The sequence below is a fragment of the Bombyx mori genome, chromosome 14 (genome assembly GCF_030269925.1).
Source record: "Bombyx mori chromosome 14, ASM3026992v2".
NCBI lineage: Eukaryota > Metazoa > Arthropoda > Insecta > Lepidoptera > Bombycidae > Bombyx > Bombyx mori.
In genome coordinates, this window is record NC_085120.1 from 10334372 (window position 1) to 10351302 (window position 16931).

Below are 16931 nucleotides of genomic sequence, written 5' to 3' on the forward strand. Positions count from 1 at the left end.
AACTTTTTTTTAAATATGTCAATTTATTTACCATAAAAAATACAATTCTTTTATGTCCCTTCTAAAAACGTGCACGAAGCATAAAAGGCAAGGCACCATAGAACTAACTTAAACAGATTCAATAGATAACCCTTCACAAAAGTAATTATCAATTTATATTCCATATCTATAAAGTAAATTGTGAGTACTGCGGTCATCTGGTATTACAAGTAAGGAAGTTATATTTTAATAACAAAAAAAAGTTTAATCGCGTGTCATGCATAAAATTTAATAAAACATAGATTATGGATACAGCAAGATTTCTCAATGTCAAGAATTTTTAGCTAACGCTACATGTGTTAATCTAAAAAAAAACACCCTGTATCTGTTTCGTATACAAGCGAAGGTTTGTTTCCTGGTTTCTTCGTGCTCTCTGTAGTCCCGCGTATTTTACCCTGTTGAGTTACAACACACAGCACTTACGCCGCGAAAATCCTTACATATACTTAATGTCTGACTAGTTCATTTCATAAATCAGCCTCATACAACATTTCGATGCGGCACGAAAAAATAACACGCTGTTTTGTTTAATGTCCCTTATGGAGGGCATGTACACTTTTTTCCTATCTAATCCCTGATAGCCTAACGAGCTATTGCAGCTGCTCACGGACCGGTAGATGAGTTCACGGGGCTCAACCTGGATGGAGTTGCTAACGCTGGCCTTGACAAGAGCTGTGCTTCGCTGAATCTACCGCCGAATCAGAATTGCGACCCACTGAGAAGATTCGACGAGAAACTCAGTGGCTTGTGTCTGTGGGTTTCTTTAGTACCCTCGGTAATAAAAGACTTGATGAATGACAATCTTCGTTCAAAATTTCTGAAATATGGAATCTCCACCACCAGATATGTATGATACTTCCTAACAAGTTTATGAATAAGAAAAAAAAAACAATGAACCGTTCTGTGGCCATTGATATATGGACAGCTAACAAATAGGCTTTTAATAGTCTATTCCAGAACTCTATCTCCGAATGTAAATCGACTTGAATAAAAAAGGCCAATAAAGCTTACTTAGCGTCAATTAACTTTTAGATGACAAATAGTGACATGACATATTATGTTACTTCAGTATATTTATTAAACTCCATTACGGAAAAACCTGTTGAGTCTGTTTAAAAAATGCCTAACTCGCACGTGTTACGGACGAAAAAATATTCAGTTCTCCCTTCACTCACATATTACTTATTGTAGTAGCAAATTTCTATGAATCTATTACTAGCTAAAAAAAACGTGGCTTTGACGTAATCAAAATTGCTTTTAAGGTGATCACGAAAATTGTTTATAAAAACGAAATTAAACAGTAAAATTATTTGTGTAGCGAAAACTATTATATACTACGAGAAAATACTTCACTACATAGTATAAAACAAAGTCGCTTTCTCTGTCCCTATGTATGCTTAAATCTTTAAAACTACGCAACGGATTTTGATGCGGTTTTTTTTAATAGACAGAGTGATTGAAGAGGAAGGTTATATGTATAATAACATCCATTAAATAATGGAGAAATCAATAATAAATTACAGTTTCCGAGGCGAAGCGAGGGCGGGTCACTAGTTAATACTAAAATACCTTTGACCGACTTTATTTTTCTATGCCACTGCTCGGAGATGCAAACATCTGAAGAAGATGACTTCATTACGTCACTCCCTCTCGTCACGTCTCTGCTTGTATTCCCCGCCTATTCTTCGAACTCTCATATATAATTTATTTATAAAGGACTCGAGATTTGCATATCTCCGGCTTTATTGAACAAGTTTTATGTCTTGTCATTCAATATTAAAGATTAAAGTTCTTGGCCGGATTCAGGTGATCCCGGTTCAGGTGAAATAAAATGAACGTTACGATTTGGGGGGTCTAAAGGTCGAAATTTGAGGATCTGTAAAAAAGTATCGTGGCCCAAGTAGCGTAATTATTGTCTCTTAGTTACTAAGAAGATTTTCTAAAATCTTTTGAAAACGAAATACCCATGTGAACAGTTGAGCTGTTGTTATTGTATTTATTAGAATTCGTATGATAGCACTATGACTGCATATGACTGCCTGGACCTACGTGACGAAATTTAGTCCTAAAATAACAATAAATAGGTATAACAGTCGATCTGTCTATGTAAGTATGTTATCTATAGACTCTGAAACGGAAATCTGCGGATTGGCCTTCTGAAATTTTATAGTAATGAGATCTAAATCATATCAAAGATCGGAAGCAAAAAGAGTCGGCTTGGCTAATTGTAAATAGAAGAGAAGAAAAAGAAAAAAAAACATATCCGATTTTCGTGTATTCTATTGTCAGTTCGCGATTTTTAAAATAAAATACGCCATTGAAAAACAGCTTTGTAACAATTACTTCACATTTTTATTCTTTTACAAATGACAAAATGTTTTCAAATTTAATATATTTAACTCTGTAAATTGATTCGACTATTTAGATAGCTTAAAGCGCCTATTGTAGGTCTTATTCACGGGTAGGCACCGCCATCTTACTTATTTTAGCCGCGAACAAATCATCCGGTCCGGTCTGAAGGGAAAGAAAACTGTCATAAAATGCAATTGAGATTTTAACCTCACTAAATATATATAATAAATTACTTTTTTTTTGACCACTTGACTGTGACAATCGGAAAAAATAAAATGGGGGGTCAAAAATTGCAGTACCCGAGTACAGACCTGTAGGAAGGCGACTTGAATATTTTTGGCCACTTTAGACGGGGGGGTGGCCGGTGAAAATTGCGTCCTTAGTCCACTCTACTGAGTTTTCATTAAACGTTAAGTAATTCAGTCGCGCCACGTAACTTGTTTAATTTTTCTCTACCGTCATTCTGCTTCGTTGTAAACTTTCAGCGCATAATGTACGTGGAAGATTGAACGACGCCTGAAACAAGAATATTTATACAGACTGTTTTGAATATTCAATTTCCGGTGGTTGCTCATATCTAAACTCTCTGACCAGTATCGAGCCAACATTAATTTCAATATGTCTCGCGTGAATTTAATTGTCGATATAGTAGAAGTCGCGTATAACGTAGTACATTAGTAAAATTAGTACAACATAATAACATTATAGAGCTAAATGGTCTAAATGTTCCTAAAACTTATCGTATTTTTTATCGTATTTTATATTACATTGCTGCTAAACTGTTTGCATTTCATTGCATGCTTAAATTTGAACTCAGTCGAAATTTTAGCTAAGATGCTTGTATGGATCCTAAGGCAATGTTACTAGACATTATTATAATATATTTTTTATTGCTTAGATGGGTGGATGAGCTCACAGGCCACCTGGTATTAAGATCTTTTTTGCCACGTACCATCCAGCTTTGGAATGAACTCCCCTCCACGGTGTTTTCCGAGCGCTATGACATGTCCTTCTTCAAACGAGGCTTGGGGAGAGTACTTTATGGTAGGCAGTGGCTTGGCATTGCTGATGTCCATGAGCGACGGTGACCACTTACCATCAGGTGGGCCGTATGCTCGTCTGCCTGCAAAGGCAATAAAAAAGTGGTTATTGGAGCCCATATAAATTTACAACGTAAAATTACAACGAAATTTAAAAAAAAGCTACTCCGTCCCGATTCTTACCATCAATCCTCTGTCAAAGTAATGATTGTGTTTTTTTTATTGCTTAAATGGATGGACGAGCTCACAGCCCACCTGGTGTTAAGTGGTTACTGAAGCCCATATACATCTACGTCGTAAATGCGCCCACCCACCTTGAGATATAAGTTGTAAGGTCTCAAGTAGTTACAACGGCTGCCCCACCCTTCAAACCGAAACGCATTACTGCTTCACGGCAGAAATAGGCAGGGTGGACTCACAAGAGGTCCTACAACCAGTAAAAAATACCTGCAAAAGAAAACAGCAAAGTTCAAAGTTCTTTTATTGCTTTGGTATTTATTTTTGGAATGGTGCCTTAATCTTCTTCTCGGAATTGAGGAAAATAAATCAATGAAAAACCAATAAAATTTCTCGGTTCTTCTTAGGGGAATATTAAACACGTCTTCGGCGACAGGTGGGTGGTTTTATATTTTCGCGTTATGATGTCTATGGACCCCAGTAACCACTTAACATGGAAGCTAATAAATTAACGTTAGACAATGAGGCTAAGATTTCAAGTTTCCAACGGTGACGAATAATCGGGCTAATAGTATTATTATGATTGTGGAGATATGTACTTTAATTAAAATTTTTTTAACTCAAAAGCCTTCGTCAAACAGAACGCGTAATTAGCGCGCTAAACTCACGCCGCGCTATGACGCCGAGATGTGTTGTACTACTATGGTAACATACCGTCAAACAGAGCCCCAGCGCTATAAGTACGCAGCGCTCTGTCGCGGCGTTAGGACGCTTTGACGTCAGGCGTAGTAATTTTTTACAAATTTTATTTTAGCGTCCGCGTGAATGTGTGTTAAAATACTAAATAATGCCCGAAAAAATGATATAAATAGTTCGAAAATACCCATGTTTATACAATGCCACATCTGAATCACTCGATTTCTTAATACTTTTAAATTTTTACACTGCTATCGAAAGGCACTATGATTTGGCGAATGCGTTGCGTCAAGGAGCGTTAGACTCATCTAGTCAATTAGAAGAGCGCGACGTTAAGTACGCGGCGTTAAGTACGCGTTCTGTTTGACGAAGGCTTAAATAACATAAAACGTATTTAACCGTCGATCGTAAAATCTGGAGATGATAAAAACGTGTATGTATTATTTGGAACTACAGAATGGCAGCCCCTATGTACATGGACGTTATAAAAGAACGTGACCGTATAAAAAAGGGCTTAGTTGCCAACCCTAAAAAATTTGCTCGCCGTTCGCTCGCCGGGGTCTCATGAATTTTAAGTTTTACAAGTGTTGAGAAGTTTTGAATAATGTACGCTGGCATCCCAAAGTGTTTTTCGATCTATTTCGAAAATCGAACGACGCTTTCGCGATGTTTAAAAAGTATTTTTTAATCTGTAGAATGCAAAGATAATATCTATCTATCTATCTATCTATATATATATAAAAATGAATTGCTGTTCGTTAGTCTCGCTAAAACTCGAGAACGGCTGGACCGATTTGGCTTATTTTGGTCTTGAATTATTTGTGGAAGTTCAGAGAAGGTTTAAAATTTAGATAAATATGAAAATGCTCGGAATTAAATAAAAATAACGATTTTGTTTTTCCTTTGATGTGTCCCCCGTCGGACGGATTCCTTTTGTTTGTGTTAAGTTTATTTTATACAAAACTTTAGGTCTTTTATTTATCGATTGAGGCACTACGAAGTCTGCCGGGTCAGCTAGTATAAAATAAATAGGTATTTGTTTGTTTGTTTTTTTTTGATGCGGTATCTTAACGTTGATTCGATGCGATGAAACTTAGCATTGCAAGTTACGTTTTTTTATAGTACCATCGGTGTGTAAAAGATGGCGCTAGTGTAGTTTTAATAGATCTATTTTTGACACAACGAGTCACAAAACGGAACATTTCACTTGTTTCACATATTTTTAATGCTCAATCGAGTGATGCCATTTCTTTTTTCTAATTTAGAGACTACCATCGAGACAAGACCAACAAAGTTTTAAGTATACTTGGAATTCAAATATTTCTGATTTTGTTGGTTTTGGACGTAGGAAGTTAGATTTTCATAGCCCTAAACCTTTACTAATAAAATAACATTATTATTGTATTTTATATGTACAATAAATGTAATTTTATATATAATTAATTTAAATTACACATTTGTAGGGCTACCAAACACAGTTTTTATTTTTATTTTATTGCTTCGATGAGTGTACGAGCTCACAGTCCACCTGGTGTTAAGTGATTACTAGAGCCCATAGACATATATAACGCAACCGCCACCATCTACCTTGAGATATGAATTCTAAGGTCTCAGTATAGTCACAACGGCTGCCCCACCCTTCAAACCGAAACGCATTACTGCTTCACGGCTGAAATAAGCAGGGCGGTGGTACCTACCCGTGCGGGCTCACAAGAGGTCCTACCACTAGTGTGTGATTTTTCTCATAAAAATAGGTAAGTGTCGTATTCACAAAGTCACAAAGGCACGTAACAATACCAACAGTATCCCTAGCAACAATCCAAAATTAGTACATGTTACCGTAAAATAATAGTATCCACCTCACCTAGGTAACGCCGGCCAGCGCGGGAGACCCATCCCTCCGATCGGATATCCACACACAATTCTACATTTTATTTTCTAAGCACGTAGCGTTGTTTTCGTGTGAACGTCGCAGTGATTTACGATAGTTGAGAAAGCCTTCCGGAGCTCCCTAAGCCTGTTCGACCCGATCGCAATTAATGGCCTCCCAGAACAGGCTCTTGGTCTTCGGAACTAAGATGTAATTTCGCTGGAAATACCCTTGTATAATAAATATCTTATAATAATGTGGTATTAGGAGAGATTTATACCGTTAACCAAATAACTTACGCTTCTAAAGCTTCAAATGCTCGTTATTGAATTATCATTTTTAATAATACTAGTGATCCCCTGGTAGTCGAAATTCGACTATAACTAATGGAAATTTTAAGTTTGTACACTATTATGATTCTATTGTCAAGGACTATTTATTATACTTCTATAATCACAGATTTCGTCAAGACTACACTTTAGACAAATATTAATAAAGAGAAAACAGTATTTAGTCTATTCTCAATTTGACAGATTATAACTGACAGCCTGCAAAGAAAAGTTTGAGAATAAACAAATAGTATGCATAGTGTGTGTGTGTGTCAAATACATGGTAGTGTGTGTAATGTTTTCTTTATTGATTTAATGTATCTTTTATGCATTATTTTAAAAAAAATTTAGCATTGTGCACTTCTTCTCTATAATCTCTATAAGTGTGGAAAATTTCATACTCCTCCGTCCGCGCAATTTTCTTAAAAAGGGATACAAAGTTTTTGCTTCCCGTATTAATAATAATATGGCGGACGAACTTCCACTGGCTGTCAACCTCTCGAGTTTTCTTTAAACACATTAAAATTTGACCGCTTTGATTATATGGTTAGTACTGTACTACTCTGTTACAGATTAATTTTATTATTATTATTAATTAGAATTTCGATAAATTTCGTTTATCAGCATTTCTAGAATCTATAAATCTCAAAATGAAGACATCCCCCTAAGGGGTACCCTGGAACAAAGCCATCCTATTTTAAACTTACATACATCGATATAGATATTAAAATATATTGCGTGTGTATAGGCTTGTTAAATGCCTTTGTAGACAGGCACGCGGGCCACCGATAATGACTCACCGCTGCTCACGGTCGTCAGTAAGGCCAATGCGGCTACACTTTACGCCTTACCACCGTTTTTTACGTTAACTGTTTTTTTTTTAAATAACACCACTATTCTATCACTAAAAATAAATAATAGTTTAAAGAAACTAACAAATACGCTTTTATAGAAAATCTAACTAAAAAATATAAAATAAATTTTAATAAATTTGAATTAAAAATAGTGTAAGAAAAAATGATTTTATTGTAATTTTTTTGTTTTTTAGTTGGGTTTTCTATCAAAGCGTATTTTGTTATTATAGTGCTATTAAACTGTTATTTATTTTTCATTTTTTAGTTGAATTTCAATTTTTTTCAAGTTTTTTCATTCTTTTTTAAATATTGAATTGTCATCGGTCCTTAATAAGTACACCAAATTTCGAGTTAATCCGACGTTTTGAAGGGGGCCAATCAAAATCATGCTCAAAGGTTCCATTACAAACATACATACATACGTCTGAAGCTAATAAAAGCGTATTAAAAATAGTACCTGGTAGATTTGCATGACACTACCTTCATTCAATACGCATAATTATCATGTCACAATGAATCTGCTTAACAGATGGTGAAACCAAGAACAATTAAAAAAATGCATAGCCCAGCCATAGAGAATGCAGTGCATGATGTGATTATCCTAAAGTCAAGTTTCGATCGTAGAATCATTTCAACATAGATCCAACTCTATTCTACAATAGAAACGCGGATTGGAGCTATTTGTCGTCTGTCTGTGTAAATACCGATGGGTATCTTCATTGAGATGTCCCGAGTGGTCATTCTGTATGCAATAAATTATGGCAATGCAATCGAGCTGGCATTGTCTGACGACTCGGTCTAGGAGCTAGGCATGTAAATTAAACCCGTAACAACATAAAAAAAACAGAGCTGTATAACAAAAATTCAATGATAACTTAAACTCAGGATGTATTTACATACACGGCAGGAAATTATGTAGCTTTAATCATAGCAGCGGCTTGGCTCTGCCCCTGGCATTGCTGAAGTCCATGGGCGCTGGTAACCACTCACCATCAGGTGGGCCGTATGCTCGTCTGCCTACAAGGACAAAATAATAAATAAAAAAGCAGAGATCGCTCATATAAAACTAAAGTCGATTAAAATATGAATTCATTTTATTGTTAGGCATTCTAAAAAAAAAAGCTGCAAATAATTTGTATGATTCATTAAGTACGTGGAGTTCGTTCACAGTTGCCTTGTGAGAATTGTTTGTTATATTATGTGAAGGCGAAGCTTTAAGTAGTTTAAATTGGCATCCTGGCGGCGTACAATATCGAGGGGTGAAAGGCGACTTTACAGGAGAGCCATTTAAAGCTTAAAATTTGAATAAAATATCATAACAAAAAAGCTTCTTCAGCTTTTAGAATGGAGTGAACTTAATTGAAGTTCAATTAAAAACATCGAACTGTTGATGCTGATATCAAATAAAACGCACCTTTAATTACAAAGATATATGTCGCGTATTAAGCGAAATGACGCCTTTCACCCTTCGATGGTTTTTTTTTTATTTATTGATTTCATGGGTGGACGAGCTCACAGCCCCCCTGGTGCTAAGTGATTACTGGAGCTCATAGACATCTACAACGTAAATGCGCCACCCACCTTGAGATATAAATTCTAAGGTCTCAGTATAGTTACAACGGCTGCCCCACCCTTCAAGCCGAAACGCATTACTGCTTCACCGCAGAAATAGACAGGGTGGTGGTACCTACCCGCGCGGACTCATAAGAGGTCCTACCACCAGTAAAAATCCGAACCAAAAAAGATGTGTAACCAGTAAACAGAGATTGAGTAGGCTAAAAGCAGTCCACCTCCTGGTCTGCGATGTAATGTTGCGTCGGCTAGCGTCCATCACGTGAATGTCCGGCCGATTCACACAGAACGTGATCCATTGCAAATTCTCAATTCGCTTGCCACTCGTCTTTGCTATCCGCTCGGGAAAACATTCAGTAATATTTGTTTACTAGCTTTTGCCCGCGACTTCGTCCGCGTGGAATAAATAGTTCACAAATAATGCTTTATTTTAGAACAAATTTGGCTAGCATTAACCTTATAGTGAGCTAACCTTAACATATAGACATATGCTGTCACGGACTTTATTTAAGACTTTTTAAAGGGCAACAATTCTGTCATACATTATTTTAGCGAAACTTTAATCGTTCCTGCAACGCACGCAGCGGAAGCTCTCAAAATACCCCGATTTTGAAACATTATTTATTATGGTGCTCCGCTTGTATTGGTCTTAGCGTGATGTTATATAGCCTATAGCCTTCCTCGATAAATGGGCTATCTAACACTGAAAGAATTTTTCAAATCGGACCAGTAGTTCCTGAGATTAGCGCGTTCAAACAAACAAACTTTTCAGCTTTATAATATTAGTATAGATTCGTGATCTAATCCACGCAATTAAATATATTCAAAATTAATGTACTACACGAAACACACAGAATCGATTTAGACTAACGCTATATAGTACATGAAAAAGCATTTGTCTAAAATCTTCTGTACCTTACTGATATTATGACCGAATTCTTTTACGTTTATTTATGTTAGATGTATGTGTGAACAGACTCGTAGTTACCAATATCTTTCAAGATTGAAAGGAATTTTCAATTTACTCTCGTTAGTAATTCGGCGTATTTCATACAATAAATTTCGTAGAATTCATTTTCGCAAAATATAACTAAATTAAATGAACTTCGGACAATATAGGCGATTTCACAACAAAGACATTGTTATACTAAATTAAAATTTATCGTCTATTCTAATAACGGAGAGACGTAATGGAGACCTCTTGCGCTGTTGGTATTTCCAATATTTACTTATTCCGAAACACGTACCACGATAATAGATCAAAATGATAAATTGCCAACGTTCTACGAACGAAAACTGCCAAAATTGCAATTTGTGAATGTAGCGTTGAAACGGCAGTATTAGCCGCGAGAGGCCGTTCACCTCGGAAATGTGCACCCCTTAGGTAAAAACGGGGGCGTTAAAATAAATTCCCCTCTCGAGCTCCCTTGCGGGGCGCCCTAAGCGTCGCTATAGCAACCCCTCATCCCGAAAACTGCATTGCCCTCACAACATTCTCCTTTTGAACCTGCATTTCGCCCATTATTGACGTTTGAAAATACCGTTCAGTTCTTTCCGGAAAGTAACGTACACATCGTAAATTTCCCGAAAATATTGACTAAAGCTTCTCTATTTATCACTTTTATGGCACCCCCTTGCTTATATCTAAGGTTAGGACGCCACAGTAATGGCTAAGTGCATTTTCTCTCCAATAGAAACGCCTAAAATTGCGAGCTCACATTACACTTGTTCGATTTGTATTTCATAGATTAACTGACATTGTTCGATAGATATCTCACTTTTTATACTACGATTTGTATATATCTAATATAGAATTGGAAAAAATTAAGTGTTGCTTCATATTGTTTCAGGGATGCCGGTTTCCTGAAGATGGCCTCACGCACCCCGTCCCTTGAGTCGCTGCCCGGTGCCAACTCAATAGGTTCGCTGGAGCGTGGCTCCATATCGCCCCTCACTCTCAGCGGTTCATCACCCCCTGCGAGCGACTCCGCCGTATGTGATTTACGCGACTTCGACGGACTCGATACCACTTGCGCCATCTGCCGTGAGACATTCATCGACCCCAAAGTACTTAACTGCTTTCATACTTTTTGCCGGGCTTGCCTGGACAGAGAACAGACCCACCCGGACAGAGTAACGTGCGTTACTTGTCGTGTTGACACTCAATTGCCACCCGGTGGTGTTGACAGCCTTCTTACGAATTTAGTGATCGCCGCTGCTGTCGACCAAGACGCTGAGCTGCTCTCATCTGGGCGACAGACAAGCTCTCCCTTGGCTCGTTGCACCGGCTGCAAGTCCAAGGAATCTGACGCCGTAGCGCGTTGTGTTGATTGCGCAAACTACCTCTGCCCCAACTGCGTCATGGCACACCAATTCATGCATTGCTTCGAAGGCCATCGAGTTCTTGCATTCACCGACATGAAAGACGACAAAGGCATACTGGGGACTACTATTACGACAAGCGGAGAGAAAACCGCATTCTGCCCAAGACACAAAAATGACATCTTGAAGTATTACTGCCGTACGTGCTCCGTGCCGGTGTGCAAGGAATGCACCATTATAGAGCATCCAGCGGCTCTGCACGACTGCGAGCATCTCTCTGACGCCGGTCCCAAACAGTTGGAGCTCATGCAGCAAGCGGTAAACGAAGCTAAGACCCGCGCAACTGAAATAAGGCACGTGGTCAAGACAGTAGAGCACGCCGCTGGAAAATTACAAGTTCAGTATCACAAGGCACAGAATGAGATAAACGACACTTTCCAGTTCTATCGCTCCATGTTGGAAGAACGAAAACAAGAACTGCTAAAAGAGCTAGAAAGTGTATTTTCTACCAAACAAATTGCCCTGACAGTGGTTGGACAAAAGGCGCAGGAAACTGTAGATAAGATTTATCAGACATGCGACTTTGTCGAGAAACTGACGAAATGCGCCAACATCGCTGAGATCCTTATGTTCAGGAAACTTCTCGATACCAAACTGCAATCCTTGATGAGCTCTAACCCCGAACAAAGCGTACAGACAGCATGCGAACTGGAATTTGTTTCCAACTACCAAGCCATCCAGGTAGGTGTACGAAACACTTTCGGGTACGTACGCTCAAGCTCAGAAGCAAACGTCGGTCCGACTAAACAACCACCGATCGCTCGTCCAACAAACGGATCCCTGTTGAATGGAGGCTCATCATCCAGCAGCAGCAGCGTGAACGGAAGCTCTGGAAGCTTGAACGGTGGCATTCATCTACCTACCGGTTTGAACGGAGTTCTGGATCGTCCATTTACTAATGGGCTTCTAGGGCCTACTAGCCAGTCTACTTCGCCATTCGAATCTAATTTGATTTCAAAACGATTCAACAGCGTCAACAGCCTCGGGCCTTTCTCTGCTGCTATCGGAGATATGAATCTAAACGGAATTAATCCATACGAAAAATGGTCCAACGGTGGTTGTGATGCCCTGTTTCCACCAACCACAACTGACCCATACTCACTGACTGCTGTGGCACATACCGATCCTCTGCTAGACCTAACAAACAAATTGATTTCCACTGCTATGTTCCCGCCTAAATCTCAAATCAAGCGCCAAAAAATGATTTACCATTGCAAATTCGGAGAGTTTGGCGTTATGGAAGGCCAATTCACGGAACCCAGCGGTGTCGCGGTCAATGCTCAGAACGATATCATTGTTGCCGATACAAACAACCACCGCATTCAGATCTTCGACAAAGAAGGTCGTTTCAAATTCCAATTCGGGGAATGCGGCAAGCGTGACGGCCAGTTACTGTATCCTAACCGCGTCGCTGTTGTTCGCACATCAGGAGACATAATTGTGACAGAACGATCGCCAACACACCAGATCCAGATCTATAACCAATACGGGCAGTTTGTACGCAAATTCGGGGCAAACATCTTGCAACATCCCCGCGGAGTCACCGTCGACAACAAGGGCCGTATCGTTGTCGTCGAATGCAAAGTAATGCGGGTTATCATTTTCGATCAAGTGGGCAACGTACTACAGAAGTTTGGCTGCTCTAAGCACTTGGAATTCCCCAACGGCGTCGTCGTTAATGATAAGCAGGAGATTTTCATCAGTGACAATCGCGCACATTGCGTCAAAGTATTCAATTATGACGGCATTTACTTGCGTCAGATCGGGGGCGAAGGTGTCACCAATTATCCGATCGGCGTTGGCATCAACGCAGCTGGTGAGATCTTGATCGCCGATAACCACAACAACTTCAATCTGACGATCTTCACGCAGGAGGGCCAACTCGTATCTGCCCTCGAAAGTAAGGTCAAACACGCTCAATGCTTCGACGTAGCGCTCATGGACGACGGCTCAGTTGTACTTGCGAGCAAGGACTACCGGCTGTACATCTACCGCTACGTACAAGTGCCCCCAATAGGCATGTGAACCTTCCGATTCGTTTACAGAAGATTTTATTGAAGGAATGGCCGAACCCAATCTCACCCAGCCAGCAATAGACTCTTCTGTAACAATGACCGCGCGTGTCAATTTTAAACAACCGAAGGACAATTATGTGTGAAATCAATTGAACTTAATGATTTAAAAGTGCAAGTGTCGTAATCTTTCGCCTGTCTCGATGTGATCGTGATTTTATTATTGATAAAGCATCATGTATTCTGACATGAGATCTCTGTATGAATTATTCCCAAATGAAACTGTAATGAGATTAGTTTATAGTATTGACATTGTTATTAAAGTACCTATTCAATGATAGAGATTATTCCATCAGATCGGAAAACAATTTTCGACCGATGTTCTGAATCCCTTATCATTATTGATTTTACGAAAAATATTTTTTCATATCCCCAACACCTTTGTATTAGGGATGATATTCAGGGCATTTGTATTATTTAGCCCATTTGTTGGACCAATATTTTAACTATTATTACTTAACAAATTGTTAGGTGTTAAGCGTGTGATTTTATTGTATTAGAGAGAGCATCGAGATGTATTGTTGTTAGTTTTAAGGAATATTCTACGGCACGATGGCACTTCCTGTTTTTAATTAGCACTTATTCTGTGTCGGTGGAAAATACGAAAACTTAAGTAAGAAGTTGTTACATTATTATAGGTAAGTGTTAAATTGATTGAGCTGAAAATGGACAATCTTGGTTACTACCTATTTGACGTAGTATTAAAAAAAAAAAGAGGGGAATGTGATTTTAGGGGTTTTATCAATGGCAATGTTGACCGCGGCGTTCGGGAACCATTTTGAATTACCATTCGAAGCTATAGATAGTAGAGCAGTTTAGAGAATCACGAACCTATAGGACAGCATTTATTTGAGTGAGTTTGGCGTCTTTCATAGTCTAAATTCTCCGCTGAAAGTAAATGTTCTTTTCCCAATAGAAACAGCATTGATTCATGAAAGATTCATCAACAATCTCCGCGATACCGCCTAGTCACTGAGATCCCACGAACTATAATTTCCTCTTTGTTGTTTTTTACCGATTAATAGATTCTCGGTTAATTATACGTTTTTATACAAATATAAGTAAGTTTATTATTATTATTATTTTATAATATGAATTGGACACGGTAGTAACTAGTAGAGCACTTTTAGTAAAATGTCGTTTCGCTAGAGTTTCTTTATATTAGATTGGTTTTTGTTTTGAGATTTTTTTTTCGGATACATCACCGATGTGTGTCTCTGTTTTACTTAATGGAGTATTGCAACAACTGCTCTTAATAAAAATATTATACAATTTGTTAAACTGGTAAGATATTTTTTTTCTAAGAAAAGCGATTTTTTTTTAAATATTTTTAGAAGTAGTATTTACGGTGCATGTAACGATTAATATTTCGTATTATCATTATTATTATTATTTTTGAATTCAATATGTCATGCTACTTTTTTTTTATATTAATTACCGTGTGTTTGAGTGTGTTAGCTGAATTATTTTAGTTTTGATTTTTATTTTTTTTAATTAGTGATTTTGGTTTTTATTTTTATTCGATAATGATTTTAAGTATTCTTCGCTGACAGTATGACAAGTTAAGATCTGATGCGATCCTTGATTAGTGCGCTCGAGATCGTTCTCATAAATTGATCTGTATTAATTTTACTTTAGGTTATACGTTACAGCTTCGTGATATATCCTCGTATAATATTTTTTTAAATTGCTAATTGAAGCCACGCCGATGACGTCACCGTTGCCTGACATCCAAACGCCTCTTGGAATACCTGCTCGTCATGTGCCATACAATGTTGTGATTGAATAAGTGATATTTAGTATTGTTTTGTAAATATGTACCATATTCTGATTTTAAGCGTAAGAGATGATCTGAATTCCTGATTTCACCTGTCATTGACGCTGATATCCGCGATAACGGCTTGTGGTCCGTGATATCATCTTCCCCGATAGCACCGTTATTGTTGAATTCGGCGCTAAATGTCTCGCGGAACGACTCAAATCTTTATCTCATTTCTTGTTTTTTTTTTTATCGTGTGCCGTCATATGCGGGTGTCTCGGCGTTGCTTCGATCGCATAGTTGGACTTCCTCATTAGAAACTCAACGGATTAGCTGAATAACATTCGTCGGTCGTATCTTAGTGTGTTCCAAAATTCAGTGATCACTCACCAATGATTTTTTTTATATAGACTGCCCTGTTCCTAATAAAACTAAGATGAGACCGCCTTTGTTTTTCACTTAATCCTCTGATAGCTACATTCAGGTAGACAGGATATCAGTTGGGACGTAAAAAAGGTTCGCCTCAGTTGTTTTACCGAATTATTTTTGCATGTTTAATTTTTTTATTTGTCGAGAAAATTAAATGAGTTTTTTTTTTCGATGTATTTTATAGAATCGATTACTAGAACTGAGGTAACTAGTGATAACGGACGTAAAGACTTCTAGATTCGTCATAACCACAAAATCGATTTTCGATTTTTTTAAACGGAAATCGATTTTATGTTTTCATTCGTGTTTTTTTTTTTACATAATCAACCTACTACTTAATATAAATGACTTTAAACACATTACATTTGTATTTAAGTATAGTATTGTAGTTTATGAAATTATTAATTTTTCGACGATAATATTTTGCAAATTATGACAACTACAGCTCCGCATGTGTAAAGCTGATTTTTATAGTTTTGATTTTTTATTTTATTTTTCTTAATTTTATATTTCACAAAATGACAGTTAAGTAGATGCAAACCAGAATAAAATTAAGCTTATTTTTTACATTCAATATTATTTGTTTTTATATGCATAATATCGTAATTATTAATTAATTAATTTTAAAATAATGGAAAACTATTTCATTCTTATATTTGCATTTCAAAAAGAAATCTCGTGGACTGATTAAAATTGAAAACATGTTTTTTTGTCTTTGAATATATTTTGTCGATGTTTGTTGTTATAATTATTATTATTATTATTATTATATTTTTTTAATTATTTGTATAAAACAATTGTTCTTTAAATTAATGTACGTCGTTTTGTTTTGAATTATTTTTGTTGTATAATTGCTTTTTTTTTTATAATAATACCAGTTCATTGCAGTTTTATCGTGTGTTTTATTTTTTATTATTATTATTATTATTTTCCTTTTCGCTTTCGCTTCAGTAGTGGCGGGAATTTGATCTTGATTCGTTTCGATTGAAATATTTAAGATCAAATCTTGCATGTTTGTGTTAATAGACTGGGTACGGTTGGAGAGCAAACTTTTATATTATTACAGAGACGTAATTAGCAATAATCACAGAAAGTGTTAGACGCAACTGGTAATAAGAAAATATCGGATTTTGTTGTTAAACACACTTGTGAGTAAATCAATTTTACATGATACAGAATAACTCGAAAAAGTACTTTAAAAAAATGTAATTACCGTGCTTTCTTACTGTTATTTTCCGTGGAAATAGCCTCAACGATATAACAACATTATGACGAACTGTTATAATACGTATGTTGCTTCTAAATTGCTCTAGATTTATCAAGGATTCGCCATTACTACCCATATTTCTACGAACGATAA

General features: G+C 37.1%; 1 protein-coding gene across 9 annotated transcripts in view; it reads left to right on the top strand.

Annotated features, from left to right (window-relative positions):
* Positions 1-16464, top strand: part of LOC101743927 (brain tumor protein) — a 486142-nt gene extending 469678 nt beyond the window's left edge. For all 9 annotated transcript variants that reach the window (XM_062672157.1, XM_062672154.1, XM_062672156.1 and 6 more), the window contains one exon: positions 10780-16464. In XM_062672157.1, coding sequence (XP_062528141.1) covers positions 10799-13336 — 2538 coding nt within the window. In that variant the 5' untranslated portion in view covers positions 10780-10798 and the 3' untranslated portion in view covers positions 13337-16464. The remainder of the gene's footprint in view (positions 1-10779) is intronic.
* The last annotated feature ends 467 nt before the right edge of the window (positions 16465-16931 follow it).